Here is a 20,676-nt window from a genome sequence, read left to right as displayed (position 1 = left end):
TGAAGTGAACTTTCATCCAATTATTGTGTGAACATTCTAATTGTTGGGCGTAGCTCTTTTTTGAAAAGCAATATATTCATTGGAGCAGGCAGGTAATTGAATATAAATGCCAACATACTTCTTGACATAGACTGGCAAATAGGATCTGATTATGTGTATGCAGTGAAGGTGTAGATGTATTATTGAAGGGAACATCTAAAATAAAGCTGATAAGGCAGATAATCTTTTGCACTTTGTAGACATTTTGCACTACAAACTGACAACACTTTCTAATTCATTTTTGAAGGCGCAAAAGATTAGATATATGCTGGCCCCTTTGAAAGGATTATGTAAAAAAATAAAAGGCTAAAGCACTGACTACATTTAGAAACTTACCTCTGCCTCTATTTCCAACTGTCTTTTCTCCAGAAGTTTGGCCACCACCATGGCCCGATGTTTTCCAGAACGCTTGCTGCTAACAGCCCATTCACAGAGTAATGTGACCACAGCTTCATCACTGGGAGGCACCTAATCCAATACAAATACCATACCGAAGTTATAAGAAATCATTGTTAAATTACTCGATTTCTTCCGTATTTAGAAAAGGTTTTACATTGTTCAGAATATTGAAAGGAACTATACATAGACATTAAAGGGATTAGTAACTCAAGATGACAAATACAGAATGCACATCTATATATATAAAACTCAACGTGTGTGTGTGTGTGTGTGTGTATGTATGTTCCAGCATCACGTCCAAACGGCTAAAGATATTAACATGAAACTTGGCACACATGTTACTTATATGTCAGCAACAAACATAGGATAGGTGGTTTAACCCTTACCCACCCCCATTTGCCATGATCAGGGTTTTTCTTTAAAGTCCCATTCAACTCTATGGGAAATACATGTTACTTCATGTTCCAGCATCACGTCCAAACAGCTAAAGATATTAACATGAAACTTGGCACACATGTTACTTTTATGTCAGCAACAAACATAGGATAGGTGGTTTAACCCTTACCCACCCCCATTTGCCATGGTCAGGGTTTTCCTTTAAAGTCCCATTCAACTCTATGGGAAATACATGTTACTTCATAACTTCCAAACGGCTGTACATATTTCGATAACACTTGGTCACATGTTACTTATATGTCCACTTAAACTATAGGATAGTTAATTCATCCCTTAACTACCCCCATTTGTGAGGGTCTGGGTTTTTGTTTAAAGTCCCATGCAAATCAATGGGAAATGTATGTTCCCACATAACTTCTGTACGCCTGGAGATATTTCAATAATACCTGGTACACATATTACTTATATGCCAAATAAAAATATATGACAGTTAAATTAACCCTTACCTACACCCTTATATAAAAGATGGGTATATTTATATTACTATGATTTTCCTCCCCAAAAGGTTAAGATAGGAAGACCGGGCAACGCCGGGTATTCAGCTAGTATTGGATAAAGAAGAGAACAGTTGAGTCACAGAAGTGGTATACATTGACGGCAAGTCAAAAATTACATGTGTAGATGTTGTGGACAACATACAACCAAGTTTTGTGTAGCCCAACAAAGACGGGCATGGGGGGTAATCGTATGATAAAGGATAAAATAAAAAATGACTGAAGGCCGTACACATAAGAAAACCGGAACTTAAATTTCGTCCAACGAACGATCTGTTGATTTTCGGATTGTTAGTATAGTGCTTTCGACAGCCGATTCCGATTTTTCGTACATCAAAAGCAGATGCGCGGACTATAAAATGTATTTGTACGTGAACACAACATCTGATTTTCATTTAATTAGTTCAGTTTTCACCACCAAAAAATCGGAAGAGCAAGACTATGCATGCTCGGAAACTAAAGAATAGTGCCTGCAAAGTGCCTGTAAAGAGCCTCTCCTCTCACTCCAGTGTGAAAGCCCGAGGGCAGGATGCCAAAAAAAGTCCTGAAAGCAGCATCTTTGAAGCACTCTAATGCCGCGTACAGACGATCGGACATTCCGACAACAAAACTGTCTATTTTTTTCTGACAGATGTTGGCTCAAACTTGTTTTGCATACACACGGTCACACAAATGTTGTCGGAAATTGCGAACGTCAAAAACGGGGTGACGTACAACACGTGCGACGAGCCAAGAAAAATTAAGTTCAATAGCCAGTGTGGCTTTTCTGCTTGATTCCGAGCATGCGTGGAATTTTGTGCATCCGAATTTTGTACACACACTGTACACATGTCCAATGGAGTATACACACGGTTGGAATTTCCGACAAAAAGCTCCCATTGAACATTTGTTGTTGGAAATTCTGACCTCGTGTATGCGGCAAAAGAGCGGTGTATGCACCACTCCTACAGCACCTCTGCCTATTGAAATCAATGGGCAGCACTGCCGAAGAACTGGCAAAGCGCCACTTTGCGGGGCTTTGCAGTCGCTTTTAACCTTTTTTCGGCTGTTAGCGGAGCATAAAAGCGCCCTGCTAGCGGCCGAAAAGCTATGCAAAAACAACGGTAAAGCGCCGCTAAAAATAGAGTCACTTTACCACCGACACCCACAATGCCCCAGTGTGAAAGAAACATTTATGTTATAGGGATCTTTTGAAGCTAATATTTTTTACTGGTAGTAGCATAGCACAGGTAGATTTATGGTAGTTTGAGAAGGAGATGTAAACAGTACTGACTGGACCTAAATATAGTGGATATACCTTAAAAGCTTTTAATGGTAATTTAAATTTAAAAAGTATTCTTGACAGTACAAAACAACAACATTGCTAGAGATAATAGTATCCCTAGCATTTATAAGGTGCTATAAGTTATTAAAAGCGTCAAAAAAGACACCCAACAATTAACCAAATAGGTTAGTAATAACTGGTTGCAAACCCTTACTTATACCAGTGAAGTGAATGACCTCAGATGATAAAACAGAAATTAAACAAATTATCCTACATAAGTTGTACATGTTTATCTGAAGTCTTCTCTTCTCTACATTTGTTCAAAGTATTGAATGTTTAAAGCTTGTCTGAGCTGTCAGGAAAAAAAAGGAGGGGGAGCTATGTTTTCAATCTACAGAGCTCAGTGAGAAGAGCTGTGAGAGATGATTGGAGGGAATGGACACACCCCTTCCATACAGAACAGGAAAAGAGCTGAGGCTGGCAATCTGCTAGAGGTCCCTCCCCTGTCAATTTTTTTTTTTTTTGTATCAGAAGTGATTCATGCTGATAGCACAGGAATGAAGCAGCACACAAAACAACACTTAGTGCTCTTAACTAAGACAAGTAGACACTATAGAGGGATATGCTCTGTTCATATTTAATGTCTGATGTTTACAACCACTTTAAGGGCTTGATTTAGGGCCAACCTTAAGGTGATAATAAAAGTTCTGCTTAAAAATAAATAAATAGCATTTTATACTTACCTGCAATGTGCAGTGGTTTTACACAGAGCAGCCCCGATCTTCCCCTTTATTGGGTCCCCCACTGGAGCTCCTGGCTCCTCCCTCCTGCTGAATGCCCCCAGAGCAAGCTGCTTACTCTGGGGGCACTTATGTGTGCTTGCTCCTGAGCTGTCGCTGTGTGTCCAGAACACACAGAGCATGGCTCAGTCCCACACCCTCTTCCCTGGCTATGACTGTCTATTGGTTCCTGCTGCTGTGTCTCAGCCAATGGGGAGGGAGAGGCCTGGGAGAGCCTCGGTTCTAGTGCACATAACTGGATTGGGATCGGGCTTGGGTAAGCATTAGGGGGGCTGAGGGGGGAGATGCACACTGAAGGTTTTTTACCTTCATGCATAGAATGTACAAAGGTAAAAAACCTTCAACCTTTACAACCACTTTAAGCACTCCCTCTGTAACAAAAATGAATCTTGTTAACTTACATTGTAGCTATTACTACTGAATTTGCATACATCTGACCTCCTTTTCAAAATGCTAGTCTGGCTGTTATTCCAACTAACTACCTTTACTACTAGCTGGGACACTGACCTAAGCAATTAGGGAGAGATCAGCAATGGCAGTTCTATGTTTCCTTCATGACAAATTTCTTTTTTAAAACCTGCTTTAATGTCCCGGCTTTACTCAGATCTCTGTCCAAACTTTCTTTCTTTAATCAGGATGAAACAGTGCTCACAAAACAAAATGTGTACTGCTGATTTACAGCTAACAGGAAATACTCAGTAAATACGGTCATATGCAAACCACACTGCAATGTTGGAGAAATATGTTACGCAATGGAGTTGTTTTCCAGCAAGCTCCAGATCTCAGAGTTTTCTCTGAAATATACATTGAAACTACATTAAGGAAATTCCCTGTTAGTGACATTTCACTCCCCTGTATATAATATAGAAGAGTGTACACTGTGATGACTAAATACATAAGCCAGAGATAAAATCAGCAGCTCATGATGATAAGAAAATGTTTATCATGCAAAAATATATATAACACAAGATATATTCAGCATACACTGTACATGAAATAGGCAACAAACACATTTTTAATAGAAACGAAAGACAGAAGTATGGTTAGTAGACTAGTATATACAGGTGGCTGGATGGAAATGCTGAGAAATACAGGCAGATATTTGTCTATCATGTCAAACCATCAGGGAGGCATGTGATTGGACCCAAATGTGTTCTGCAGCAGGACAATAACCCAAAACATACAGCGAATGTCATTACAAACTATCTTCAGTGTAAATAAAAACAAGGAACCCTAAAAGTGATGGTTTGGACCCCACAGAGCCCTGATCTCAACATCACCCAGTCTGTCTGGGATTTCATAAGGAGACAGAAGGATGTAAGGCAGCCTACATCCAGAGGTGATCTGTGGTTAGTTCTCCAAGTCTTTGGAACAACTTACCAGCCAAGTTCTTTCAAAAACTGTGTGCAGGTGTACCTAGAAGAATTGATGCTGTTTTGAAGGCAAAGGGTGTTCACACCAAATATGGATTTGGATTTCTCTTCTGTTCATTTACTTTTCTTTTTGTTAATTGACAAAAATAAACTATTAACACTTCTATTCTTAAAGAGGGGGTTCACCCGTACATAACACTTTTTACCCTTAGATGGATGCTCGTTTTGTCTAGGGGAATCGGCTAGTTGTTTTAAAATATGAGCTGTACTTACCGTTTACGAGATGCATCTTCTCCGCTGCTTCCGGGTATGGGCTGCGGGACTGGGCGTTCCTATTTTGATTGACAGTCTTCCGAGAAGCCGAACGTCGGTGCGCAGGCGCAGTATAGAGCCGCACCGACGTTCGGCTTCTTTCGGCTACGAGTGACGCGATGGATGCGACCGTCGGAAGCCTCTCGGAAGACTGTCAATCAAGAAGGAACGCCTGCTCCCAAAGACCCATACCCGGAAGCGACAGAGAAGATGCATCTCGAAAACGGGTAAGTACGGATCATATTTTAAAACAACTAGCCGATTCCCCTAGACAAAACGAGCATCCATCTAAGGGGAAAAATTGTTTTATGGGTGAACTCCCGCTTTAAAAGGAGAAGTATGATTAAAGATTTTTTGGCCCTACTTATCCTATGGAGGAGTGCAGTTAGTTTTGCACTTCTATGACCCATTTTCAGTCAACAGTGGGCTATAGTCTGCTGTTGGTTGCCGTCATTCAGCCAGTCCAGGCATCAGGATTCACCCAGATGCCTAGACTGGCAGCTGGGAGACCATGCGCTGGAGGGAAAGAGAAGAGAGCCAGCAACTGATAGTCACTGCTCTCTGCTCAGAGCAGAGGGGAGAACTGAGTGATCAGCGGTGTTTAATCATTCACTTCTGATGCCGTGTACACACGATCATTTTTCGGCATGAAAAAAACGTTGTTTTTAAAAAATGTCATTTAAAATTATTGTGTGTGGGCTTCACATCATTTTTCGGGTCCTGAAAAAAGACACATTTTTTTTGTGAACATGCTGCATTTTTTAACAACGTTTTAAACTATGTCGTTTTTCGGGTTGTAAAAAATGATCGCGTGTGGGCTAAAACGACGTTAAAAACCTGTGCATGCTCAGAAGCAAGTTATGAGATGGGAGCGCTCGTTCTGGTAAAACTACCATTCATAATGGAGTAAGCACATTCATCACGCTGTAACAGACAGAAAAGCGTGAATCATCTTTTACTAACACGGAATCAGCTAAAGCAGCCCCAAGGGTGGCGTCATCCGCATGGAACTTGCCCTTTATAGTGCTGTTTTACGTGTTGTACGTCACCGCGCTTTGATAGAGCATCTTTTAAAAACAATGGTGTGTGGGCAACGTAGTTTTAATGATGAAGTTGGAAAAACTTTGTTTTTTCTACATGCCAAAAAACATAGTTTTTTCATACCGAAAAATGATCGTGATTGTGTTTTAGCCAATAACAATGCAGTGAACCAATAAAAATATCAGATTAATTTGATAAAAACAAAAATGGTTAAGCTAATCACACATTTCACCATTTTCGTATTCAAGAAAATCTCAAATTTTGAGTTGTCCCCAGAAATTATGGTGAACTGGGGGTCCCCAAGGAATCCCCTTTATTTGCAGGTATTTCCCCTCACTTCCTTTTTGGCTATGGGACAGGAAGTGAATGGACATCCCTGCAATGGGACACAGATGGCAAAAAAAAAATCTGACAGGGGTTTTTCCAAAATAATAATAAAGAAAAAAAATTGCCTATAGTTCCACTTTAAGCCCTGGCTCACATTGGTACGTCTTTGAAATCACGCTACTTCAGCAAGATCAGTGCCCTTTGTCCATGGATTTCAATGCAATGAAATCAGCAATAAAGTAGTGCAGGAACCTTTTTCAAAGTCGCTGCAACATGAGTCGTGGCAATTTGAGCAGTTCTATTGCCAACAATGAGGTGCGAATTGGAACTGTAAAATTGCATGACAAATCCCACGGGGGCTGAATGGGGGCTAGGAGGCCCAGCAGCAGGGCCGTGCCAAGGCGGCCCCCTGAGGGAGCTAGGAGGGGGGCGCCAAAACCAGGGATTCCCCAAGAGGTACTAATGCTGGTGCCTCGCAACTGTACCGAACCCAGTACAGCACACCAACAGGAAGCGCAGGCAGTACAGGCGCTATTAACTTTGCCTGCACTGCTCGCCTCTGCTTACTAGAATCCTAGGCTGCCCTGCCTACTGCACTCCTCATTTTCTGCCAGCTGAAGTGCAGAGAGAGACTGAGTTAAACACTCAAAGACACCGTGACCAGCCCCATCCTGCTGCCTCTCTGCTTCGCCCTTCAACCCTGGAGTGCAGCTTAGATGGTAACCAACAGCTCTATTAAAGCAGCACACACAGGAGAGGCGGAGAGAAGAAGTCTGGGGAGGAGCCTGGAGCCGAGTGAGACCAGGGGGAGGGGCCAAGACCAGCAGAAGGCCAAAGAGGAGCACAAACGAATACAGCACAGATGAAGATTTCTCTCTCCCACTCCCAGCTATGTGAAAAGTAGGACAAGCAAGCTGTGTATGTTATTGTATCAGCCCTGCCATGTGTGTGGTCTCTGACCATCTCTTTTGCCAAGTCTGCAGTCTGTTGACTGTAATGTAAGGGGGAGCTTCGACTGTTGTGTAAGGAGGGGGCTATGGTTACCAGAGACCCTTACATCAAATTTTCTCTTTACACCAGAGTCTGCAGCATCACCCATTACATCAGAGTCCTCAGAGTTCTCCTTTACATTAGGTCCAGAATGTTCCTTTTTACGTCAGGGGTCCATAGAGTTGCCACTTACACTGTAAAAGGAAAACCTTATGTTGGGTTATATTAAAGCAGGGGTTCACCCGAAAAAAAATTTTTAACATTAGATTCAGGCTAATTACGGGAAGCAGATTCGGTGTTTTTTTTTTTAAATCAATGCAGTACTTACCGTTTTAGAGATAGATGTTCTCCGCCGCTTCCGGGTATGGTCTTCGGGACTGGGCGTTCCCATTTGATTGACAGCCTTCCGACGGTCGCATACAGCGCGTCACGAGTTGCCGAACGTCGGTGCGGCTCTATACTGCACCTGCGCACCGACGTTCGGCTACTTTCGGAAACTCGCGACGCGCTGTATGCGACGGTCGGAAGGCTGTCAATCAGATAGGAGCGCCCAGTCCCACAGCCCATACCCAGAAGCGGCGGGAGAACATCTATCTCTAAAAACGGTAAGTACTGCATTGATTTAAAAAAAACACCCGATTCTGCTTCCGGTAATTAGCCTCAATCTAATGTTAAAAATTTATTTTTTGGGTGAACCTCCACTTTAACCTGACCTTCATATAAATGGAAAAATCGTTTTTTTGCCTATTGTTTTAACTTAAAGGGGTTGTAAAGGTTCAGTTTTTATTTTCTAAATAGGTTCCTTTAAGCTAGTGCATTGTTGGTTCACTTACCTTTTTCTTCGATTTCCCTTCTAAATGTTTTTTTTCTTTGTCTGAATTTCAAACTTTCTGTTTCTCCTCAATAAGCTTTCCACCATCATCAAAGCGGTGTTTACATGTACAATTAGAACAATATACAGCATAAATATTGATATTTGCACTGAAATTGGCCATTTTATGTACTTTTTTGAGGTTGGTGGGGGCACCAAAATGCACCTTTGCCCAAGTAGACAAAAATCCTTGCGCCAGCCCTGCCCAGCAGACATACTAACCTTCTTATTTATATGGGCATCATAAAGGACCCATATATCACTATATAATCCTTTAGGAAACAATTACTATAAAAGGGTTTATCATTGACAGTTATGACACCACTAAAACAAGAACCACCATTACAAGCTCATGTTAGCCGATTTGGTTGTTTGTTGTATACAAATGACTATAACCATTGAATTGTTATCTATGATTACTTAATAAATCTGTGTTCCTGAAGAACAAATAAAAACATATTCAAGAAAAACAAACGCTGAGTATCTTTTTAAATCTGAAATCTCTTGTCCCATAAGAAATGAAATAAAAAACAGCTCTGCTGACAAAGCCAAACATTTTGCTTGTGTCACGTTACTGGTTTCTTACTGTTAGATACTGATACAAATACACAGCAGATGTATATAGAAAGCCCAGTGGACAACTTCTATTATGAAATTGACCACTTCCCCTAAAGTTTAACGTATTCTGAGAGAAACCAGCATAGGGGATGATAGAGAATAACCTTCAGAAACTTCCCCAGGATGTAAATATATCTTATATGTCATGACAGAATAGAGCAGTCCTGGCGTTTAAAGCACAACTGTATCCGTTAGATTGAACAAACTTGGCACAGGAAAAATAACTGGCACATTAAGAGCAAGAAATGTGCGTTACTTTAATCCACATCGCAAGACGTCTAGGCGTATATGCGTCTTTGTAAATAATATTTTAATAGAACGTGAGAGAGCTGTTTCCATTGTAAAGAACGGATCTAACAATTAAATCTAGTGTTGTGAAAAAGTGCACCACGGGTTATTTATAGTAAAAGCCAAAGACATTGCAGGGGGAAAATGTTGCAATCCCGCAGCTTTTACAAATAAAGGCAGCTGACAGCTGTGTACATCAAAAATTGTACACTGCACCAGTAATATTCCAGAAAAAAACAAGATTTTTGTACTTTCAGTAAAATCCTTTCATTAAGGGACATGGTAATTAATAATTCAGAGACAACTGGGTTGTACTGCAGGCTACAGGAGAAACTAGGAACCCACACAAATAAATCTCCTGTGCTGTGTAATGTGCCTCTACATGACCATGCACTCTCTACTTTGATGCCAATAAATGGATAATGTACTTCTTGTTTCCCCTTCACAGACTGGCGAATCCAAAGTTCTGGAACATGAAAAGAAACAGAAGGCACGTAGACCTAGCGCATTATCCTCAAAAAGCTGGTATTTATTAGATACAATGGTAAGTATTATACTTACAAACATAGACTTGGTAAAAGCATATCATATAAGTTCTTCCACATAGATCCATAAAAAAACTGTCCACATGACATGGGACTGCTGGCATTGAACCTGATATAGGTGAATTGAAAAAACTCTAAGGCCTCGTACACACGGACGGACTGTCCGATGAAAACGGTCCGCCGGACCGTTTTCATCGGACATGTCCGCTGCCGGATTTTGGTCTGATGGTTGTACACACCATCAAACCAAAATCCCCACATACAGGATACGCGGTGACGTGGCCGCGGTGATGTGGTTTCCAAAGCAAGCAAAATTATTTATTTTATTAAGAGAAGTATAGACTCCAGAGAGAGATATTATTCAGGGGATGAACAAAATCACGTGTGATAGCATGGGTCAGGTCCTCCTTTTGAAGAGATCTGGGGTCTAATAGACCTCTCCTCTGGCCTCCAAAACACCTGATCAAACAGAGGTTGGCTTCATCAGATGCCTTTACAAGTCGGTAATGGCTTGTTTACATGACACTAAACCTGAAAATGAGAAAATACTAATCACTGTTGGTTTCTAAGCTAACACAGTAGGAAGAATAACATTAGTTCCCCTCACTGGGTTCCAGGAAGCAAATGCCACCAGTCGCATCCTTACCAGGCTCCCCGATCAGATGGGAGAGCCCACTAAAGGCGGCACAGGTGACAGCAGGGAGGTGGAACCCTTTCTCAATCACCACTCAGATCACTTTTGTCATGTATGGAACCACACCAGAATCATGGTTGTATCCTTATTTAAACCTCAGGCAGTTTGTAAATGTCCTAAGTGGTTAAGGTCTTCAGATCCAAAAAGATGCCCCGTTTTGGTTTTATAATAAAGAAAAGGTTTCAGTAGAACCCTGGAACCTTTCTGTTCTTGGAACAATAACAATGACTATTTGGCTCAATAGACCTGCTAGAGTAGCAGAACGGTCTGCTGGCAAATGAACACAGACAAATTGGACAACATAAAGCAGGGCAAAGGCTGGGAATGGTCTAGTTTGTAGCCCCTGGACACCACATCACGTATTCAGGCATTTAAGATGTTTTTGGATCAGATATTAACAAAGGCTAACAAACGTCCCTTCACTTTGTAAAGTGGGGGGTCCCTTTATGATGATGCTACCCCCCGTAGGAGCTGCTGGTTTAAATTTTGGCCTTGCACGTTACATCATACCTCATTGTCTAGGGGTTGAGGGTCTGTAAAAAGTTCAATATCCACAAGTTATAGCTCCTTTTCTTTCACTTTATTTTCAACCAACTTGTAGAAGTAGAGGGATGAAGGATCAGGGGAAGGTTCAGGCGCACAAGGCAGATCACTGGGGAATTGTTAAACTGCAAAGTCACACTCACCACTTTCTCTCGAGTGGGTATTGCTCACCCGGATAGGCCCCTCTCACCTAGCCTAGCAGCCAGGATGATGCACGGACAAGAATAATCTCAGTCTCTGCCACAGACTGGTTGCAAGTTCAGATGAGGGATTCCGGAATCCTCTGCCACAGGATTTGGTACCCTGAGATCCAGCCTTACAGTTCTAGAGCCTTTAGCCATCCCGGCACACTGTAAGGTATTGTAGGCTACGGTGCATCCTTCAATAAGTTACCAGGCCTCTCCCAAAGTACCAACCTTCCGCTCAGTCCTTTCTGGGACAGGTCCTTCCCTGGCTTCCTCCATTGAGTGGCTTCCTCCCGCAGGACAGACAGCACAGGATCACCTCCAAAGAGTAGACCCCAGTCACACGACACATACCTCGCGCCAGGAGTGCCACGAGGTGAAAAAAAAACCTGTAAAATATGCAATGGCTTGCCTTATTTCCAACATCGGCCTGTGGTGATATCGCCACCTACAGGCAAACAAAGGGAAATCCCTCCAGCACCGCCATAGCCGGAAAAGAGGGTAATTTAGCCTTAATTAACAAAGTCTGAGCCAAACTATTGGCTCAGACACTCTCTAAATTTGACATAGCACCTGTCACCTGGAGCAGGGCGCTACAGGGGGTTGGAGGATCAGTGTTTCCCATTAAACTGGGCCCCTGGCTTGGGTCTGACTTTGGAGTATGAAGCCTGGGAGGAAGTCTTCTTGGCTTTAGAGACAGGAGGAACCTTCCCAGTTTGAGGCCTAGGCATCTCCTGCTGGGCCAAATAAGTACTTTTACCAGCAGTAACATCTTAAATATAGTTGTTTTAAGATGCACCAAAGAGCCCTTCACCATCATAAGGAAAGCACACCACAATATTTTTACATTGCTGTTCCACAGATCATCATTGCAGCCAAAGATTTATGCGCATATTTACAGACAGAAGACTCGTTCAGGAAAAATGATTTTTTTGTAATGTAGTATAGCTGTAGAGAGCTCCTCCCAGGATAAGGTAAAGGAGGGGGCCACACCTGATAGCGTTATGGGGGACTCAGAGAAGTGTGTGGACTCACGAAAGGGACAATTTTCCAGACTGTCATGTTTGAAGCAGGAAAATGCAGACTCTCCCAGAGCAGTTAGTGGATTGTGAGCTGGAGGGACGTTGCTCTTGGAGTCCGATATGTGGCACTGCTAGAACTGAGGTAACTTAATTTAAGGTACCAAGAAAAAAACCTTGGCTACTCACAAACGAACTGCTGAAAGCTGGAGTGGTTAAATAGGTGAAGGTGACTGTGTCACTATGGGCGGCAGCAGTGACTAACCAAGGAGAAAAAAAACACGTCCCTTGCATACGGGAGCATAGGCAGAAAAAACTACCTCATGCTGAAAAAAGACAGAACAGTGTGCAGTGCATGTAAGTGCATCACTGCTGTTAGTGGAGCAGCACTTAATTCCCCTGTGTGTTAACCCTTTCCATGGAAGCTAAAAGAACTAGGGGTAATGATAGTGCTTTAGAGTGCCAGTAAGTAATGCAGTCATTTCCAGTGTTCAGATAGATGATGAAGGATTCCTCGGAGACTTTCCACTGTCTTGGACCTGGACAATACTTTGGGGCTAATTAACACAGTACACAAGAGTCGCCAATTCACCATGAGCAAAATTCACTGCGCAAGGGTCACATTGCTGGTTAACTTTGCCTATCTGTGGGCATACTCACAAAGTGAGCCTTCAGAGACTGGGTTACACCAGGACACTGTGCCATGGAACTGGAAAGTGCTCTACAGCTAACTAATGGTGGCCAAACACACTTTGATTTATTTATCCAATTAATGTATGATTTGCTCAAAACAGGCGGACTCCTCGTTTCTCACCACAAGCTTCAGTTGCAGGCTAAAACCCTCAACCCTTCTTGCTTTTCACCCTCCCCCTCCTTGTTTTTCTTTTTCCTTTGGGATAACAGAAATAGAAGAGACTAAAAAGATACCTTGGCTGTAAGAAGTTATCAGCAGGCCTCTACACATAGAACAGACTTGCCTAGCCTCCTTCCAGGGGGGGAATTTGGTGTGGATGGTGGCCCCCGAAACCATGACCCCAGTCTGGGATTACCCTATTTCAGATTAAGTTTCACAGAACCTGAGGAAGTAGGGTTGGGTACCCATGAAACACGTTGTACTTATTGCATTGTTTCCCCTGAGCGGACTCTAATATCCATCTGGCAGACTTGCTGTGAATGGAGGGGAATACATAGCAACTTACTTTGAAACACATGGAAATAAGTTTCATGTGTTCACATTATGTAATATACCTGTAAAATATATTTTACTAAGTTCAAATTACACTTGTTTTAACAGTAAAGAATATTTTGGTACAATTTTTGGCACCATTAAAGTAAAAAAAAATAGAACAGTGTCTGTATCTACGAATGATAGTTAATAAACTATTCAGAGAAAAGGGCGTAGAGGTGAAAGTACAATAATAAACTGGGAGCATTGGTATGTAACTACAGATATTAATCACTTAAGCCTAGTAAACGCGGGACGAATGTCAGATGGAGTTGGTACAGCGATCTCCCCCTCTGAGCTATTGTGTTCTGACAGGGGGACAGCCCTGCACCAGAACACTCCGGTCAGTGCTCTCAGCCATTGAGAGCGATGATCAGGGGACAGTAGGCTGCAGGTTTTCCAGCATACTCCATTGGCTAAGAGCGATGATCGGGGGACAGTAGGCTGCAGGTTTTCCAGCATGCTCCATTGGCTGAGAGCAATGATCAGGGGATGGTCAGCTGCTGGTTTTCCAGCATACTCATTCAACAGAACGCCAAATGGCCGGCTGGCTTCTGTCAGACCGGCTGTCACACACACACAGGCCAAATGCCATCCGTTTTATATTGCACTGCCATATGTAGCCCAGTAGGCTTTATTACAGCGGCTCCTCAGCCCTGTTAGGTTGATTGACAAAAAACTACTAGTGTGTACTAGACTTACAGATTTATTTTATGCAGAGTTTTTTTTTAGTTGTTGATAAGGTTGGAGACACGAACTAGTCCACCTCAAAAGGAAGATAACAATACAAATTCATTAATTTTATACATTCTAATAACAGATTATACAATTACCTCCTGACTGTCCTTATTTTGGTTTGTGCAAAATATCTTATGATACAAGGTTTCCAAAGAGTTGCTGGAATCCAGTCTGTCAAAGCAATGCCGATCCAAAACTTCTAATGTGTGCAAAACTCTGCTAATAGTGACACCTATAATCAGAATATAGAGAACACCTGTCATGAGGAAAACTGAAATGTTCAGTCCATCTTATGTAAAGATTTCAAACCTAAGCTTTACTGTTTGTGCTGCTTTTGGTACAAGGAATGAGGCAGTATAAGGTCGAGTTCACACTGTTTGCGGGTCGTAGCAGGGGGTCCGGTGCATCCCTGTTCTCCATTTGGGGATACATTTTCAACTGATTATTTGAATCTCCCCCTATGCTCTGGAAACTTCTTTCAGAAGCAGGTGAGAGCAACTAAATTCTCAGCCAAGGAAACCCTGAGCAGACCAACACAGTCAATCACTGCTCCATTCACTGCTCCATTCACTAGGATAGAGCCCAAAAAAAAGACAGCACTATATACTGAATAAAGTCATGCAAGTACAATGGGCCAGATTCTTGTACAATTGCGGCGGCACAACGTAACCCGTTTACGTTACACCGCCGCAAGTTTTCAGTGTAAGTGCCTGATCCACAAAGCACTTACCTGTAAACTTGCGGTGGTGTATCGTAAACACGTCTGGCGCAAGCCCGCCCAATTCAAATGGGGCGTGTACCATTTAAATTAGGCGCGCTCCCGCGCCGGACGTACTGCGCATGATCAGTTTAGAAAATCCCGCCATGCTTTGCGCGATGTGACGTCATTTTTTAGAACGGCGACGTGCGTAGCGTCCATTCGAATTCCCGGATGTCTTACGCCAAAACAAAAAGAAATTGAAATTCGACCCGGGAACGACGGCCATACTTTAACATGGCTCGACTAAAGTTAAGCCATGTTAAAGCAGGTGTAACTTTGCAAAGGGAAAAAATTACTAGCAACGACGTAACGAACGCGAAAACCTTTGTGGATCGCCGTAAATCCTCATTTGCATACCCGACGCTGGAATACGACGCAAAATCCCCCCAGCGGCGGCCGAAGTATTGTGTCCTAAGATCCGACGGTGTAAGTCAATTACACCTGTCGGATCTTAGGGCAATCTATGCGGAACTGATTCTATGAATCAGCCGCATAGATAGGACAAGAGATACGACGGTGTATCAGGAGATACGCCGTCGTATCTATTCTGTGAATCTGGCCCAATATACATATATAAGATTGTTAGCTGCCTAGACTGTGCAGCAGTGTCTTCTTGCAACAGTGCTAACTTTAAGCCCTCATGCACACTGGACGTTATAACATTTGAAAGCTCCAGTAGCTTTGCAGTGAGTTTTTCAAGGTTTTTCAAAGTTTTTGCAATAGCGTTTCTCAGCATTTTTTTAGCGTAAGCGTTTTGAAACTTTTTTTTTTTTTTACATCATTGGGATCAAAAACATTAACCACGCCTGTTAGCCATGATTTTTGAGCGTTTATCAGCGTTTTTTGACATTAGAGCGTTGTTACAGCTGAAAAACTCCTCTCAGAACCATTTTTCTTTTTCTTTTTTTTTACAGCAATAAAAGCCCCAGGCAAAAACAGTTGATAACAACCTATGTGTGCATTGACACATAGCATAACATACTGGTGAGTTTATTGACTGTAGAAAAAAATGTCTGAAGCCAAAAACAGCAACTGTAAAAACGTCCAAAACCATCAAGGGCTAGATCCACAAAGAACTGCCTATCTTTAGGCAGGCGTAGCGTATCTCAGATACACTATGATGCCATAACTTAGAGCGGAGGTTCCTTATCCAGAAAGAATTTGCACCGTAAACTATGGCGGCGTAGTGTAAATGTGTCGGCGTAAGGGCGCGCGAAATTCAAATGACTAAGATGTGGGCGTGTTTTATGTTAATTCATCTTGACCCCACGTAAATTAAGTTTTTTTTTAACGGCGCATGCGCCGTCCGTGGGGGTATCCCAGTGCGCATGCTCGAAATCACGTTGCAAATAGTCAATGCATTCGACGTGAACGTAATTTACGCAAAGCCCTATTCGCGAATGTTTTACGCAAACGACGGAAAATTTGACGCTGTACCGACGTCCATACCTAACATTGCGTACACCTCATAGAGGCAGGGGTAACGTTATGCCGAAAAAAGCCTTACGTAAACGACGTAAAAAAAAGCGCCGGGCGGACGTACATTTGAGAATCGGCGTATCTAGCTAATTTGCATACTCTACGCGGAAATCAACGGAAGCGCCACCTAGCGGCCAGCGTAAATATGCACCTAAGATTCAACGGCGTACTAAGACGTACGTCAGTCGGATCTAGCCCACATTCAGGTGTATCTTGTTTTGTGGATACAAAACAAAGATGCGACGGCGCATCGTAGAACTTACGCGGCGTATCAATAGGTACGCCACCGTAAGTTCTTTGTGGATCTGGCCCCCAGTGTGCATGAGGCCTAAGAGGCCCTGAACTCCTCACTTCACATGACAGCAAATATGATATTCCTAAAAACAAGAGCAGAGGACACACTCATGACAGTATATTTCACCTGCAGCTGACTCTTGGCACTTATCAAATGACCACCGGACTTCTACAGCTCGACCCCGTTGCTTGATTTGCTGCTCTACATCATAGATTTTGGCCCGAACCTGAACAAAACAAGCAGAAACAGCAATACTTTAATTTACTTAGTTATGGGTCAACACACACAAAAAATAAAAAACAGGACCCCGAACGGTCACTGTGCACTTTAGCTTAAAACTCTTTAAACTAAAGCGGTGTTCCACTCATTTTTGTGTTTAATAAAAGTCAGCAGCTACACTTTTTGTAGCTGCTGACTTTTAATAAACAAACACTGTCCCACAGTCCAGCGATGCAGCCTCCCGAACCCTCGCTTCTCTCCCTCCCCTCTCCGCAGCACCTCCCCATTCATCAGGCAGTCTTCTGGGACCTGGGACATGTCCCAGAAGATTGCAAGGAGGAAGGGGGAGAGGAGAACTTCCGCTCAAGCTGCTTAGGCGGCCCAAGCGGAAGTGGAAACAGGTACATGTGAAAATTTGGTAGGAGTGCTTAAAGCAGAACTTCCCCTTTTGGGTGGAGCTCCGCTTTAACTCCTAACTCAATTTTATCTAAAGGAAAGATCAACACAGATAATAGACATAGCATTCTTGGTAATTGCCTTTCTGTTTGTAGGTAGGTACAGTTTTTCCTCCATCAAATAGGTGGCACTGTGCTATTCTAAAAATTGATTGGTGTCCGTTATGGGAAATGAACCCATTGGTGTCTCAGAGAAACCTGTGTCTCATTGGATGCTGCAATCTCAGATGACCTTTGTCAGCCATCTTGGTGTGGGACATTATAAATAAGGGTACCCATATCATCTCGGTGCACCTGGAATGGGTGTTAGGTCAGTGACAGAGACCCCGCTGAATAGAGCAGGGATGGATTCCTGGTGAGTAGGGTCATCTCAGGGACAACCTCTGTGCAGAAGAAACATTCCGGTATTTGGACCAGTAAAGTGGGGCTATTCTCAGCAGAATCAAAGTTCCATCCTAGTACACTGCAAACCACCACCCCTCCAGTGTAAGCTGTCCTCCAGTAATACAAACCAAAGACTAGTGACACTGTGGAAATACCAGCTGCTATATTGCCTGTATTTGTTACCACTAACCTATATAAAATATACAAAATAATTCTTTAGAAGCACATATAGAGTCGGATTTATTTTGAGTCTTGCTTCGGACTGTGTGTGTGGTCTCTCCCTAAGGCATACTTTTTGGACATGCTCTAATGCAGTGGTCCTCTACTTCTGTCCTCAGGACCCACTAGCAGGCAAGATTTTAAGTATTACCATGGGGAAATGCAGACTAGAATACTGCAATAACTGAGCAGCAAATTATATCAACTGAGATGTATTTTATTCATCTTGCAAACCTGACTTGTTCGTGGGTCCTGAGGACAGGAGTTGAGAACCACTGCTCTAAGGGGAAAGGAATAATGAACAGCGATGTCTCATGTTCTCTCCCCCAATTTCAAAGTGATTTTAAATGCTTTAAAAAAAAAGGAAACTGAAAGCACTTCGTAGGAGTTTTTTGAAGTTCATATGGGGCGGCGGGGCTCATCGTATAGCAGGCTCAGTGGTGTTTGCCCCCAGATCCAGGGGTGGTTTGGGAGCTCCTGATATTGTTAAATATTATTATGCCTCCCATTTGAGAGCTGTTATTTCCTGGTCTTCTCTACATGCTCAGAATCAATGGGCTACCATTGAAAATGGGGTGTTGTATCCGGTCCATCCTTGCTCTTTGGTTTGGGGTTCCCTTCCATCCCTGGATCCTATTTTCAAGCGTCAATGTACTGCCCCAATGACCTTTACTTTAACCATCTGGCGTAAATGTCTCAAAAGCTTTCCCTATGTTTCGCCTTGCCCTCCACTCGTGAACGTGCTGTTTAACCCAACTATACCAGATAGTATGTCCCTGGGTAGGATATTTTCATGGCTCGATGCGCCTCTATTTCAACTCTGAAACTTAGTTAATCCTGTCACGCGGAGGTTATATAACTTCGATACCTTATGCAAAAAAATTTATATACCCACCCATCTTTTTTATTTTTACCTACAGGTCAGCCCTTTTTTTGATTCCAAATCCTCTACCCTGACTCTTGATAAGCCGACAGCTTTTGAACTTTTGTGTGCACAAGGCCCTCACCAACTACACCTAATATCCTCTATTCACTGTATCCTCCATGAGTCGATCCCTCTGTCTGAAACCACACACCTTTACATGAGAAAGTGGTCTCATCTATTAGGTAAGCCTCTAACGGTCCTAACTTGGGATAAAGTTTGGTCTTCTATCTTTAAGTCCTCCAAATGTGTGACCCAGCGGGAAACGGCCATAAAGATTCTCATGTTTTGGTATAAAACCCCTGATGTCATTCATACATATGTTTCGTCAGTTTGGCCGCACTGCTGGCGTTGTGGAAATGATACTGGTTCTTTGTTTCACATCTTCTGGAAATGTTCCTTGATTCAACCCTTTTGGCAAGAGGTGAGGCGGTTGATACAGGAGGTGTTGGATGTGTCCCTTCCGTTTGATCCCTTGAATTTTCTCTTGGGCCTTCCATTCCCAGGCCTATCAAAAAATGTTAACCGTTTAGCCGCCTTAATTTTACTAGCTGCCAAAAGGCTCATACCCTTGTGTTGGTTGTCTGGTGCCTCTCCTCCGTGGCCCAGACTCTTTCACTTAGTTGGAGATTCAGAGGATGGAGTATTTAACAGCCTCTGTCCACGATTCCATACCGCTATTTGAAAAAGTTTGGGAACCTTGGGATCACTCGAGATACGGTACCCCTGTGCCATTGCCCTCACCTTAGTCTATATTATTATTCCCTGTTTTATATCTCTAATGTCTACCTAAGAGTTGTTTATTTTATATATATCCTGTAAAACTACGCGGATCACTTCTGTGATCTTGCGTCTCTGGACACTGTGTACCTGTTACTTATTCTTATGTCCTCTTTTGAACAATTTTTGCGATGTCATTATGTTGATGTTTTCAATTTGTTGTACCATATGATACAATTCTGTTTTATTTGCCTTTCTATAATCCAATAAAAATAAAATTTTGCAAAAAAACAAGGAAAAAGAACAAGCAGGTTTATACTTAACTGGTTTCTGGCACCTGCAATTGCACAGAGCGGCCTGGAACCGCCTCTTTTCAGGTTCCCTGCCGGCGCTCCTGGCTCCCCCCCCCTCCAACAAGTACTGTATCCCCAAAGAAAGCCACCTTCTGTGGGGGAACTCATGTGGGCTCCCTCCGGAGTCTTGCTGTATGTCTACTAGCGGGACTAGTTTACTGTTTTTACTTTACTGCATTGAATACAGTACATTACGGTAAAAAAAGTTTAGGCTTTATAATTACTTTAAATAAAGAATAAAACAAAGGAGACTGGAAAATAATTCATGTGCCCTCAGGTTTCAGTTGCAATTGGTGTTCCATTTGACTTTGTACAGCTTTACATACCTGTTGATTAAAAGGTGAGCTGCCACCAGGCATAGGCAGACTTGATGGGGGAATCTGAAGAAGATCCAGAGGAGAACCTGGATTTGTGTTTTTACTTTCATTAGTGGAATAGTTCCACACCAAGGCACTTGGACAGCAGAGGGTGATAGTCTGCAGAAATTAAAAAACACAATTCCCTTAGTTTTATTTGCACATTTAACATATTAACGGAAACCTACAGCGAGAGACATATGGAGGCTGCTATTGTTGAGCTGCCTCTGTTGCCTGACTATCTTTGCTTTCAATACTTAGACAGCCAAAAAAAAAAAAAAAAAAAAAGTACA

General features: G+C 42.6%; 1 protein-coding gene across 1 annotated transcript in view; it reads right to left on the bottom strand.

The window, feature by feature from the left end:
• LOC120935654 (mediator of RNA polymerase II transcription subunit 12-like protein) overlaps positions 1-20,676 on the bottom strand; it is a 128,238-nt gene that overhangs the window by 24,968 nt on the left and 82,594 nt on the right. The window contains exons 8-11 of the mRNA XM_040347708.1: positions 20,354-20,503; positions 16,882-16,981; positions 14,317-14,453; positions 376-507 (exon numbers count right to left, since the gene is read on the bottom strand). Coding sequence (XP_040203642.1) covers positions 376-507; positions 14,317-14,453; positions 16,882-16,981; positions 20,354-20,503 — 519 coding nt within the window. The remainder of the gene's footprint in view (positions 1-375; positions 508-14,316; positions 14,454-16,881; positions 16,982-20,353; positions 20,504-20,676) is intronic.

Source organism: Rana temporaria, chromosome 4, assembly GCF_905171775.1.
Source record: "Rana temporaria chromosome 4, aRanTem1.1, whole genome shotgun sequence".
Taxonomy (NCBI): Eukaryota; Metazoa; Chordata; class Amphibia; order Anura; family Ranidae; genus Rana; species Rana temporaria.
This window is presented reverse-complemented; position numbering and strand designations above follow the sequence as displayed.